Here is a 13,070-nt window from a genome sequence, read left to right as displayed (position 1 = left end):
TATATACTACTTCTTTATATATATTACAGTATACATTCACTCATATACGCAGCAGCCCTGGATTGTGCTCGTATCACCAGAAATTTGGCGAGAAAGCTGACAAATGCACTGCTCCCTGCACTCAGTCGTCAAACTTCAAAGGCGAGCAGTGATGCAGCACTCTGCCCGCCAACAACCTTCAACGCTGCTCCACATCAAAGACCACCGAGCTGGGATTCGTTTCCTCATCGATACTGGCGCAGATGTCAGTATTCTTCCTGTCAAGGCGCCACAACGAGACCTTCCTCCCATCTTGCACCTCTACACCGTCAACATAACCAAGATTCCTGTCTACCTGCGACAGAAAGTGCTTGTCAACCTTGGTCTACAACGTTCCTTTGACTGGATCTTCTATGTTGGAGAAGTATCTCAAGCCATCATTGGTGCGGACCTGCTAGCACATTACAACCTTCTCGTTGATGTAAAAGGACGGAGGCTCATCGACCCACTTACCTCCATCTCCTCTCCTGCTCAACCAGCATCAGGTGACAGTATGCAACTCACCGTCATCCAGAAGGACCACCAGTTTGCTACGCTCCTCAGGTCGTTCCCCACGCTGACGCAGCCCTACTCAGCAGAGTTACCTTTCAAGCACCACGTCACACATCACATCGAGACTACAGGACCTCCAGTCTAGCTCCTGAACGCTACCGTCAAGCCAAGGCCGAGTTCGAGTCTCTGATGCGTCAAAGTATCATACGCCCCAGCAGCAGCAACTGGTCTTCTGCTCTCCACATAGTAGAAGAAGAATGGTGATATCAGGCCTTGCGGAGACTACCGTGCTCTCAACTCGCGCACCAAAGAAGACAGATATCCAGTGCCAAACATTCAAGAGTTCTCCTCACAGCTCGCTGGCTCTACTGTCTTCTCTCGCATTGATCTCATCAAAGCCTTTCATCAGATTCCCCTACACGTACAAGACATAGAAAAGACAGCGCTCATCATGCCCTTTGGATTGTTTGAATACATCAGGATGCCGTTTGGGTTACGCAACTCAGCCCAGACATTCCAGCGCTTCATTGATGAAGTACTCCGTGGCTTGCCCTTCTGCTTCGCCTACATAGACGACGTCCTCATCATGAACCCGAACACAACCACACCATCTCCAGCAAGTTTTCACTCGCTTGCACGACTATGGTGTTCAGATCAACACTGACAAGTGTGAGTTTGGTGTCTCTTCACTCATCTTTCTCGGCCACACCATCTCTCCAGCAGGAATCACTCCACTCTCTTCAAAGTGTGACATTATCCAGCAGTTCCCGAAGCCGATTAACCAGCGCCAGCTCAAGCAGTTCCTGTGCATGGTAAATTACTACCATCACTTCATCCCACACTGCTCACTCCTGCTGCAGCCTCTTCACGCCATGATCAAGCCCGCCAAACGTGGTCAGTCTGTTTCCCTCACCTGGACCACCGACACTATCACTGCGTTCCTCGCAGCCAAACAAGCTCTCGCCGACGCAGCCACACTGTCCTTCCCTGCTCCAGATGCAGAAGTCTCCATTGCTTGCGACGCGAGCGACACAGTCTCAGGCGCAGTTCTACAACAACTCATGGATGGTACATGGAAGCCTATTGCATTCTCCTCAGAGAAGTTTAGCAAGACTGAATCCAACTACAGCGCCTACAACTGCGAACTCCTCACCATCTACAAGGCCATCACACAGTTCCGCTACTTCCTCGAGGGATGCCGCTTTCACATGTACACAGATCACAAGCCCCTCACTACTGCGTTCCTGAAGAACAAGGTTTCGTGCTCACCACGCCAGCTTCGCCATCTAGACTTTGTCACTCAGTACACGACCGACATACGCTGCATCACCACGCCCACAGACACACTCTCCCGCAGTGTTGCCGCCCACTCCTCCTCCTCTCCCCTTGACTCCGCCACTGTTCCTGCCGTCCAGCCCGGTGACACCGTGCTGAAAGAACCTCCACACAAGACACGGCGAGTCCACTTCTCGTTACCTCGAAGCTAGGGAGGGAGTATTGTAGTGGATCATCTCAGTTACCCATTGCATGCATTCCATGTGTTCTATATTGCCTGTCACACATTCTCACCACAATTCTAAGACAGACTATTATAAACTCGTTTTCTTTCTCTTATATACTATTTCTTTATATATATTACAGTATACATTCACTCATATATGCTATACACACATGCACTTCCTTATATTTCATTGCTTACTACACTGACGATTCACATATAAACACATGATACAAGTACACCTTTGCATATCAATCATCATTCACCTCATCCTTAAATTTATTGTAATCACCCTACACTTTTAAAATCAATAAAGATAATCCGAATAATCACTGTATTAGTCGAGATCACTCACCCTTAGCCTAGTTATAGCACCTCTTGTTATAGTAACATTTGATCAAAATAAAATGCTGTAATTGTTGACAATATACAAACCTTGTAAGTTTGCAGTGCCTTCAGGAATATATCTGGGATAAACCTCGGTAGAGTGATAATGGTGGCTCCATGAGAGAGAGCAGCTAGGCCCATTCCAATTCCAAAGATGTGGAAAAATGGCAGAATTCCCAAAATGACATCTTCACTTTTGATGTCGAGATATTCTTTCCTCCTGAGGATAAAAAAAATTATCAATATATTTATACATCATTAAAATCATCATACACATTGCTGCAAAATGCAAAATGAGGCAATTAAAATACGTTAAAAATATCTGTCAGACAATGAAATAACATATTAATCATTGTCACACAGCCAATGGTTTGTGAGATCTTCGATGTGTTGCTGCAGCAGCACAACCAAAGTCCATCTGGTTCTGGTGATAATCTTAGTGTAAACAATAACATGGCAGACTTGTTACCATAAGTGTTCTGTCAGGGACTCAATCCTATCAAGGAAAATTTAACAAATGTTAGTCTTCTTAAAATATGGGCAGTACAGCACAGGAGGCTGTTCAGACAGTCATGGTTACAAGCTGGATGATCTACTGTATACTTTATACTGTGCTGATTATTTTCACTCCATTCAAAGTCCTCTGACAAACTGATGACTTTCAAACAAAATATGAAAAACAATCTGGCAGCAGATCAGACAAATTACGAGTCTCTGTAAACATTAAACACAGTAAGAGTTTAGTCAATCAATTGTCTACTAATCATATGTATACTATATACATGATAAACTAAAAGAAAAGGCTTCACATCAGTTATAACTTATTCTATTCAGATACTTATAATCCTTCTGGCACTATGTGCTGGTGAACTCACCATCCATCACTTGAATTTGGTACCGGCATTATTTGTTTCAGTAAGCATGAAGGTAAAGAGTGCTGTTTTCAGTGTCCATTACAAAATCTTGATGCATAATAAGCAGAGACATGCTAAGAGGAGGTGAAGGTAAAGACCTACATGATAAATGTGAGAACAGATTCTCAAATTACAGGTTTATAATGATAACAGACAATGCTGTCAAGTCAAAATTACAAACTTTTACATCAAACTGATTTTTACCCATCATCATCATCATCATCATCATCATCATCATCATCACGATAATTTTATGATTATTTCCTATGCTACCAATAAACAAAGCAGGAAAAAGGACACTACTGTGAACACAGAAACAAATCTAGACCAGGCAGGAAAGGATAGAATAATCAAGACCCCAGCAAACCAACTAACAGCTAAGACTTGTGCCATGATAATTTCAGAACTGTTATTCATTATGACTATTACATAAAATCTCACTTTATCTATATATTATACATATTATATATATATATATATATATATATATATATATATATATATATATATATATATATATATATATATATATATATATATATATATATATATATATATATATATATATATATATATATATATATATATATATATATATATATATATATATATATATATATATATATATATATATATATATATATATATATATACACACACACACACACACCAGGTGATATATCTCTTTTAAAGGAACTGCTAAGACAAGACATCTGCACGTGTATATTCATCTATATTCCTGCATATCTTTACCTCTATCCCTCCAGAAGGGAGAGAGAACCCCTCTTTACTGTACCTCACAGCATGAGATTTAGAAAGTCAAAAAGCAATAATCTTGTGTTATCAGTCTTGCACCAGTACTGATCACACACACTATCTTATCAAACCAAGATCATAAAACACCTACCATGGCAACTGTAATTATTCTAAGTATACTATCATGCTCTAACAACATACTGGATAACCAGGAATGAGCAACATAAGGATAAAGTCACCACAGCTCCCACAAGCAAAGCTGTCATATCTTAGTTGCTCTGAAGTCCAACAACTGAATTCAACAACTAAGATCATGCTGAGTGCTGGTCACCACTTACCCAACACAGTCTTAGTCTCAAAATGTCAATCAGCCACGCAGCAACTTGTGCAATGAAGGAAATTAGTAAACATGAACATGATATCAAGGCCTATCATATATCACTTCTGGAAAACTCATGGAAAGTGGAAAATAGAAATGCTAAGATGAAGAAGGAAAATTAACTGTCATTATGAGCATCAAATTTGGTGCATTAAAGGAGAAGAATGGATTTGTTATTTAGTCATGTGTATTACTTAAGATTCAGCAGGTAATCATGTGATGGTAATTAAGAACTTTGAAGAATTCATGCATTGTTTAATCATTAACTAACTTTTGAATATTTATTTAGATAAAATAAGTATGTATACTGAAAATAAATACATCATAATTTATTTATTTATTTAGCTCTAATGCTGTAATTTGAATTAGGTAATCTTTGATAGGCACCAAATGCACCTAATAACAACATTCTACGCACATATATACACTTGATAAGAACACTTAAATACAAGACAGTGTTTGCATTTCTTACCCAATACTTGAAAGCACAGCAAGCCAATTAGTAGCTGTAATTTCCACCCCTTTAGGAAGGCCGGTGGTGCCTGAGGAGTATGGCAGATGCAACACCTGGTCCCCTGAACCACCAGCACACACCCAGTCTGCAGGAGCTTCTTTACACAGGCTGGTGACTGGCTGAATGTCATCCTTGCCTTCATTTCCCATGATGTAAATACCCTGAGTGATTGACAAAATTAATAATATTGAAAAACAATAATAAACAGCATCTTTTCAAAGAAATGCTTTGTTATGTATATAATGAAAAAATAATGAACAATAGCCAATAATTCTCATAAGAACAAATAATAGCCAGTGTGGAAGTTTAGACTTTGTCAGTGTGCAATCTGAGCATTTCTAATATCCAAGCTGCCATCATCCTGTGGTCAGTGGTCACCTTTATGTTCTTGTTATCCTTGACAGCAGCCTGCACACTTGGGAGGAACAGCGGGTGGACGATGATCCAGGATGAGTTGCTATGGTTGATGTGCCGACGCAGTTCATCTGCCACACAAATTCAACTTAATGGTATGGAAATTTACTACTCTTCATCCTTAACTACTGAAAACATACAGTCTGCCCTTCAGAACAATATTAAGAGTGAAACTTCACTAAAAAAAAAAAAATAATAATAAATAAATAGATAAAAAAACTCAAATAAAAAATAAATAAATAAATAAAATAATACACTCGACTCTCGAAACAACGGACCTCCCATCAATGGATTTCGGAAACTATGGACAAATTCTGGAGTCAAGTTTAATCTATGGACAAATATTAAAATGCGCGCGATTGTCCGTTCCCAGCAAATTATTGTCCAGTAGGTGGCGGGTCGGTCGCATCATCAGCTGTTGGCCGCCGTGTTTTATCTTCAGTCCGTGCTCATGTCATCTATTTCAGGTTATTTGTTGTACTTAATGCTTTGTAATACTGCTTGAATGATTTCTTAATGATTATACAGTATTTTACATACATTTTATACAGTTTTTAAGTACTTTTGCAAAGAACGGACTTTTGCAATCTACGGACAGGGTCGTGCACGCATTTGTCCGTTGTTTTGAGGGTCGAGTGTAATAGTAATAATAATAACAATAATTATAATGTGATAATAATGTGATTATTGTCAGGATTCTGACAATCCTATTTGAGCCTAACCTATCAGAAACCTCTAATAATCAATATCACTGGCATTTATTAATTATGGTCAGCAAATGGATCAAGACAAAGTAAAGAGTTATACAAAGAATATCACTGCCACTGTTACTTTCCAAATACTACTGCTGATGATCTGACAAAGGCTCCAATCTCATGCTTACTACAACTAATAAGATGAGCTGCCCCACTCATTGAATGGACTTGTAGAAAAAAAAACTTTTTTACTGCATGCAAACCTACAAAGTAGAAGCAAGAGAACAGCCAAGTGTGCAGCCTCCAAACCTTTTTTCTTTTGTTCCACACCATTTGAAAAGTACTTATCAAATTAATGTTTTAGATAAATTAAAGTTATTCAAAGCAATTGGTTTGAAATGGCTTAGTCAGGTAGAGGCAAATGACACATATAAAGGTGTACAGATGCCTCCCTACTTGGTGAAGCAACCTTTCTACCCTTATTTCTAGCTAGAGTGACATGTCCACACAAGGCATTTTATTGAGTAATTATCATAGGTCAGAAGTCATGAAGTATCAATTAACCCATATCACATTTCTCAATCAAACTTGGAATAGAGAGGAAAATGGAAGGCAGAGAAGAGTAATAATTATGGCACATGTGTACACATTCATTCACAAACAAAAGCAATCATAAGCAATTTGATTTATATGTTTTAGTTTCTTTTTCTGCCATCTCACATATGAAGGTTAAACTGTACACATAAATTTGAATATATATATCATAGTTATACCAGAAACATGGTTGTGACATTACAATAACAGGGATAGTGCAGCATATAAACTAAGATGTATAAAACATAAAATAATCATATAGTAACCTGGAGTGTAGAGTGGATTGGCAAAAGTTACAATGCCTGAAGCAGCAACGGTAGCAAGAAAAGTTGGCAGGGCAAGGATACAATTTGGAGTGACCAAACACACCACCTGGTCAGCCTCCAGCCCAGCTCCCTGCCACCCATAGCTGATGTTACGCACCCAGGTGGTCAGCTCACTGTACTTCAGCTTTTCTCCTGACACACCATCTACCTGGAGCAGGAAAACATATCATCAATGAATGAAATTTGCTTACTTTTCAAAAGCAAGATAAAGTTTTTCTAATTTCAGAGTAAGTTTTGTTTCAGTGGATATAAAAATTTTGAAATTCATGAAGTTAAGAAGTTCCCTATGATTTTCAGAGAGTATCTTACTTTCTCTCCTTCCATGAAACTGTCATAAACCAAAAGTGAATCAGCAAGTTTTATGTCACCTGCCGAGCATTTAACCAAATTTTGAATTATTTTTTGTTCATAAAGTAAAACATATAAAAAGAATTTGTAAAATCACAGCTTCTAAGTACCTAAAGAAGGAGTGAAGGAGAAACATTTGGAAAAAAAAAGACTAATTCCTTATGCATGAAGTCTTGTGCAATGCCTTCTACAAATGTTTATCTACCAGGCACACTTGGCCATAGCATGCAAGCCAATAATCACTACCGTCATTATAACACTATAAACATATCCATTCCTACTGATGAAGCACACAAGGCACAGAACAGCTGGCTGAGCAGAACAGACCTCGACTGTCTCACCACCACACAAAATCTTTCAGGAAGTTCAATTTCAATAAATTCAAGCCATCTCACTATGTAAAAAAAAAAATCTTTATAACCCAAAACTTCAGTGTTTCAAATTCTATCACTCTCTTAGCTGTGTAGCATTGTATGTGAAAAGAAAAATCCAAACAAAAAAATTTTTGAGTGTTTCAAAGATAAGAACCTAATACAGCATCACTAATATGACATGAAATGAGGACAATAGACCTGATACAATATATGTATACAGTAATGGTCATTGTGGATTGTGCAGTGCTTATCATGGCAAGAATGTAGAAATGGACTAGCATGATGAACAATATGATCAAAATCCACCTGAGCTTTGGTGATTTCTTTAACTGAAACGATAATACACAATGTAACACAAGAAGGAACATTCCGCAGAAAATGACATAAATGAAAATACCAAAATTAAAATAATCCTACTCCTACTTCCTGAGTTTCACAGTGCTGCTTTCTGAAAAATAGAACTACATCAAATATTCTAAAATAATCTTACCAAGGCATCAATTTCTCCAGCTTGAGCACATTTATTCAGGATGTATGTGACAAGGGGCTCCTGAGGGACTGGTTCAATGTTATCCCATGTGCATTTGAGGACGTGTTCCTCTTTCTCTACTCCTAAAGCCACCATGATTCCTTTTGTGGCCTTGTCTACCTGGTGAAAAAGATGGATTGTTTAAATATATGAACAATGACCATGTTTTTTTGGCTGTAATTTCTATAAAAAATACAATCATGTTAAGCACATCATGTTTGAAAGACAGATCACCTGGAAGGGCTTGTCATAAAGAATAGTAGTAAACAGAAATGATATGCTTAATATTTAACACTAATAAGATTACATCTATGAATAAGAAAATATCATATAAGTAATGACACATTGCAAGCTGGGAACACACACACACACACACACACACATTTCCATGAATATCCTACTGGAATTATGATTATTTATTCATTTACTTATTCATTTTTGCAAGATTTTGCTCTTTAAATGATACACAAGGCTGAATCAATAGTAGCATAGTGACATGTGCACTTAACACAGGCCATTACATATTGATAGTGCTATAGCTGTTCTGTCCTTAGTGGTGCATGAGCTACTAAATGGAAGGGAGAGAAAATTAATAAGAGAAATAGGAAATTGCAAAACAAAAGAAAAACAAAAGCTAATGAGAAAGAGATGGATGGTAAGGAAAGAAAACACAAGTAAGGAAATTGAGGGAATAAGAGAAAGACATACATGAAACAATGAAAAAGATGAATAAAAAAAACATTATTTGGTCGTCTCTCTCTTCTCTCTCTGTTTATTTGCCTGTCCATCTGCTTGACTAAAGGGATTATCACACTGGCTTATGATACGCAAAACGAGGAACATCCACTCCAGATTGCCCGGGATTAGCGGAGCAAAGTTGGGATGGCTTCATATCCATTCCGGTTTTCCGTATGCCATCCCGATTCTCGATGAAAAAATAAACAATATACTGTATGTAAAAAAAAAAAAAAAAAAAAAAAAAAAAAAAAAAATACCACCACCACCACACTACATATTACTACTAATAAAGATGGTGATAGTAATAATAGTTATAATAATCCGATCTATGTGTGTGTGTGTGTGTGTGTGTGTGTGTGTGTGTGTGTGTGTGTGTGTGTGTGAGAACGCATATGAGAGAGAGAGAGAGAGAGAGAGAGAGAGAGAGAGAGAGAGAGAGAGAGAGAGAGCGCATAGAGGTTAGATGTACGTAGGTGATAGGGAGAGGGTATGCGAACTGTGAAAACACAAGGGAGTGGGAATGGTGAGACGGACATGAAGTGGGGCATAGAAAGGTCTGAGAAAGGTCTGGCTTAATATAGTACGTCACGAGTTCTGGCCTATGATATTTACCTATCTAAAGTCCATTGAGTTGACATGTCGCACTAGGTAAAAGTAAAGGTAGGATGGCTGCCTCATCAAGTAGGGAGCCGTCTGTACTTACCTGCCTTTCTATATGTGTGTCTAGTTGCTTTCTTTCCCCATGGCCCCCCGTCCCCACCTCTCTCTCTCTCTCTCTCTCTCTCTCTCTCTCTCTCTCTCTCTCTCTCTGCTGTTTCACCCCATCAAATAATCCCTTGACATCAATATGGTTCTACATCATGATGGATCAGGCATGCGGGTATTTCATTCACTTATAGGCAGCCTGAGAAACTTTAGCCCGGGAACTCCTGCTTGGCTTCACTGTGACTGCAGGAACGCCATCGCATCTTTAACCTCCCTAGTGTGGTTGCCCTTTGTAAAAATTCACCACTGAAAAATACGGTGAAAGGGAGAGAGAGAGAGAGAGAGAGAGAGAGAGAGAGAGAGAGAGAGAGAGAGAGAGAGAGAGAGAGAGAGAGAGAAATTTTGTGCTTTCTATGCTACAATTTTTTTCAAGAAGCGTTAACATTAAAACATGAGTTTGAAAGTTTATGGATAATGATCGGAAAGTTTGTCCACCAGTGAAATGCTATAACAGGACTTCAAGCGGTGGAAAAAAATAGGTTTTATGATATGCAGAAAACATATTAAAGGAAAAATAAGAACAGTAAAACAACACATTTTATGAAGAGATATACTTTTCATATCAACATGCTTCTTCTAGTTTTCATGATTTGACATTTCGATTATAAGGATATGTTCCATACTTAGAGAAGATACATTACAAACATATAAACAATTCTTAGGAGTGGTGCATAGATGATAAAAAAAATATTGAACTTTTAAATGCATGAGAGCAAAAAATAATTTGGTTCAAGACACTTCAAGTGTCCTAGCTGGCGCTGCTTACCATGGGAGGGCGTGGTGGTAGAGGGGGCGGGGCGATGGGGGTTGCTCGGGAGTGGGTAGCGAGGATGAGGGAGGGTGAAAGACGGGGATGTGGGTCAGGCGTCGGCCGAGGGAGGGAGGCATCACGAGGGAAGGATCAGCTGACTCACGCACTGGCAAGCCACGTGAATGTACAGACCTCCACCTCCAGCATATGCCTCGCCGAGAGACTGGTGGTGGTGTGTAGGACAAGTTTACACCGGTGTACTTCTGTTTGTATATGTACATATTTGGCTAGCCTTTCCAGAGTTCATGCACGAACTACACTTCGCTGCCGTCACTTCTTTTAGTTAGTTAACACACACACACACACACACACACACACACACACACACACACACACACACACACACACACACACACACCAAATAGTGTAGTGGTTAGCACGCTCGGCTCACAACCGAGAGGGTCGGTGTTCGAATCCCGGAAAGCGGCGACGCAAATGGGCAAGCCTCTTAATGTGTAGCCCCTATTCACCTAGCAGTAAACAGGTACTGGATGTGACTCGAGGGGTTGTGGCCTCGCTTTCCCGATGTGTGGTCTCAGTCCTACCCGAAGATCGGTCTATGAGCTCTGAGCTCGCTCCGTAAAGGGAAAAACTGGCTGGGTGACCAGCAGACGATCGTAGTGGTGGTGGTGAATTACACACGTTATTACTACCACTACAATACTGAACAAAAGTCTATTCAAAACTTGCTACGTGCACATTCCAAGTATTCGCTTTATTGTAGGAAAGCCAATACGGTAATTTTTCATTTTTCACTTTCATTTTTTTTTTCAGCTAATATAGTAATGCTAGCATAAATCCTCCCACAAAAAAAAAAATAATAATTTCCATGAATTTATGCATTTCTTTAAGGGAGACACGGTATACAATGACTAGAAAGTTATCGTACAAAGATGTAAACCCAAGTGCGGTGCTGAAGGTAAGATGGCTCCCAGCGTAAAAGAGAACAACAACAGAGTAGCAGCCCTGAACTGCCTGCACCTGCACAGAGAAGGTTTGTTAGCTCGCAGCGCCATCGGTAGGTCATTCACCCCGTGAGTATTGGACGCCTGGCCTGGGGCGGCTACAAAAAAACAAAAACAAAAAAACAATAAAAATCCAGCTGAGATGCCGGCTCCATACAAAGACAAAAAGCGTCAGCCAAAGCCAAAGGACAAGTGTCTTGAAAACAGTAAGGTATGGCTGTATTATTGGAATGCCTGTTCAAACACCCGAACTCTGAAACGCTTTGCTCTCCACTATTTTCAAAGATTACTTAGTTATTACTATGGTTCTCAAATAAAGCCTTTCAGATGTACAGATGCGACGCAGAAGTGTCTCAAAATACGCCTCAAAGTTTCCCGCCAGCAGTTCACAGCACCTGCAGCTCATTAACAGGTATGATGTGCATGGTGCAGGTCAACACTCCACCACACTTTGTCAGCACCATCACCGCCACCACCACAACCATTGCTATCACTATAAAGCACCATGGATCAAGGCAGACAGACAGTGACATCATCTCCTACACTATCCTGCAACTTCATCCTGAGTGTGTGTGTGTGTGTGTGTGTGTGTGTGTGTGTGTGTGTGTGTGTGTGTGTGTGTGTGTGTGTGTGTGTGTGTGTGTGTGTGTGTAATGCATCTTCGTTTTCATAGGGACGTTTCAATAAACCCAGTACAGTCTGTCATCCTCATCTATAAATCTATTGAACCTACTTTCAAAACCTTTATCCTACTGTGACTTATAACCAACAAACTCTGAACGTGAACTTTATCATAGTTGTGTGTGTGTGTGTGTGTGTGTGTGTGTGTGTGTGTGTGTGTGTGTGTGTGTGTGTGTGTGTGTGTGTGTGTGTGTGTGTAATTCTTCTAGGTTAGTCAAGTCATGTTCCTCCACCACCTTCCAACACACTCCTATCTGTCTAGTAATCTGGCGATGTGAAATCATAGGAGTGAATCAAAATGCGCCGGTCACGCCACTTGCACCACGATATACGCTACCACTGAAACTTCCAATCGCTAAACCGTCGCCACAAGAGCACGGAGAAAGAACATAACAATAACATTGGTGTGTATCGAAGGTGTGTGTGGGAGAAGGGACAGAACATAGCAAGGTAAAGAGGATGAGAACAAAAACGAGTACGAGGACGACGAAGAAAATATGAGCATAATAAAGGAAGCTGGAAGGGGACATAATTTCTGAAACCTTAGTCGTTTCATGGAACATACCTACTTACTTCATACCTTACTTCACTTACTATCCTTAACATTAAACACATCTCATTCTCTTTATAGATTCATAACCTTTTTTAAGGTTCTCTATCTTCTTTCGGACGATCAAGGTGATGAAAATGAAGAGGAGAAGGACGATGAAAACGGACGAGGATGGTGACGAAGGTTTAGGAAAGAACAACTAAAACGTGAAAGAGGAATGAAGAGAAGGACGAGGAGATGAGCAGACTTCAAATTAAGAGAGTAAGAACAAAGGGTAATGGCCGAGAAAGGTGCTGTTGAG

The 13,070-nt window shown here is 39.7% G+C and overlaps 1 protein-coding gene across 3 annotated transcripts in view; it reads right to left on the bottom strand.

Moving 5' to 3' along the window:
* Positions 1 to 13,070, bottom strand: part of LOC123503371 (4-coumarate--CoA ligase 1-like) — a 40,570-nt gene that overhangs the window by 3,189 nt on the left and 24,311 nt on the right. For 2 of the 3 annotated variants that reach the window (XM_045253070.1, XM_045253069.1), the window contains 5 exons: positions 8,221 to 8,379; positions 6,949 to 7,156; positions 5,358 to 5,464; positions 4,938 to 5,140; positions 2,465 to 2,636 (listed from right to left, as the gene is read on the bottom strand). In XM_045253070.1, the coding sequence (XP_045109005.1) occupies positions 2,465 to 2,636; positions 4,938 to 5,140; positions 5,358 to 5,464; positions 6,949 to 7,156; positions 8,221 to 8,355 (825 nt within the window). In that variant the 5' untranslated portion in view covers positions 8,356 to 8,379. The remainder of the gene's footprint in view (positions 1 to 2,464; positions 2,637 to 4,937; positions 5,141 to 5,357; positions 5,465 to 6,948; positions 7,157 to 8,220; positions 8,380 to 13,070) is intronic. The other variant, XM_045253071.1, reaches the window with a different exon arrangement.

Source organism: Portunus trituberculatus, chromosome 14 (assembly GCF_017591435.1).
Source record: "Portunus trituberculatus isolate SZX2019 chromosome 14, ASM1759143v1, whole genome shotgun sequence".
Lineage (NCBI taxonomy): Eukaryota > Metazoa > Arthropoda > Malacostraca > Decapoda > Portunidae > Portunus > Portunus trituberculatus.
The sequence above is the reverse complement of the archived record's forward strand: the minus strand, read 5'-3'. Positions and strand labels throughout refer to the sequence as shown.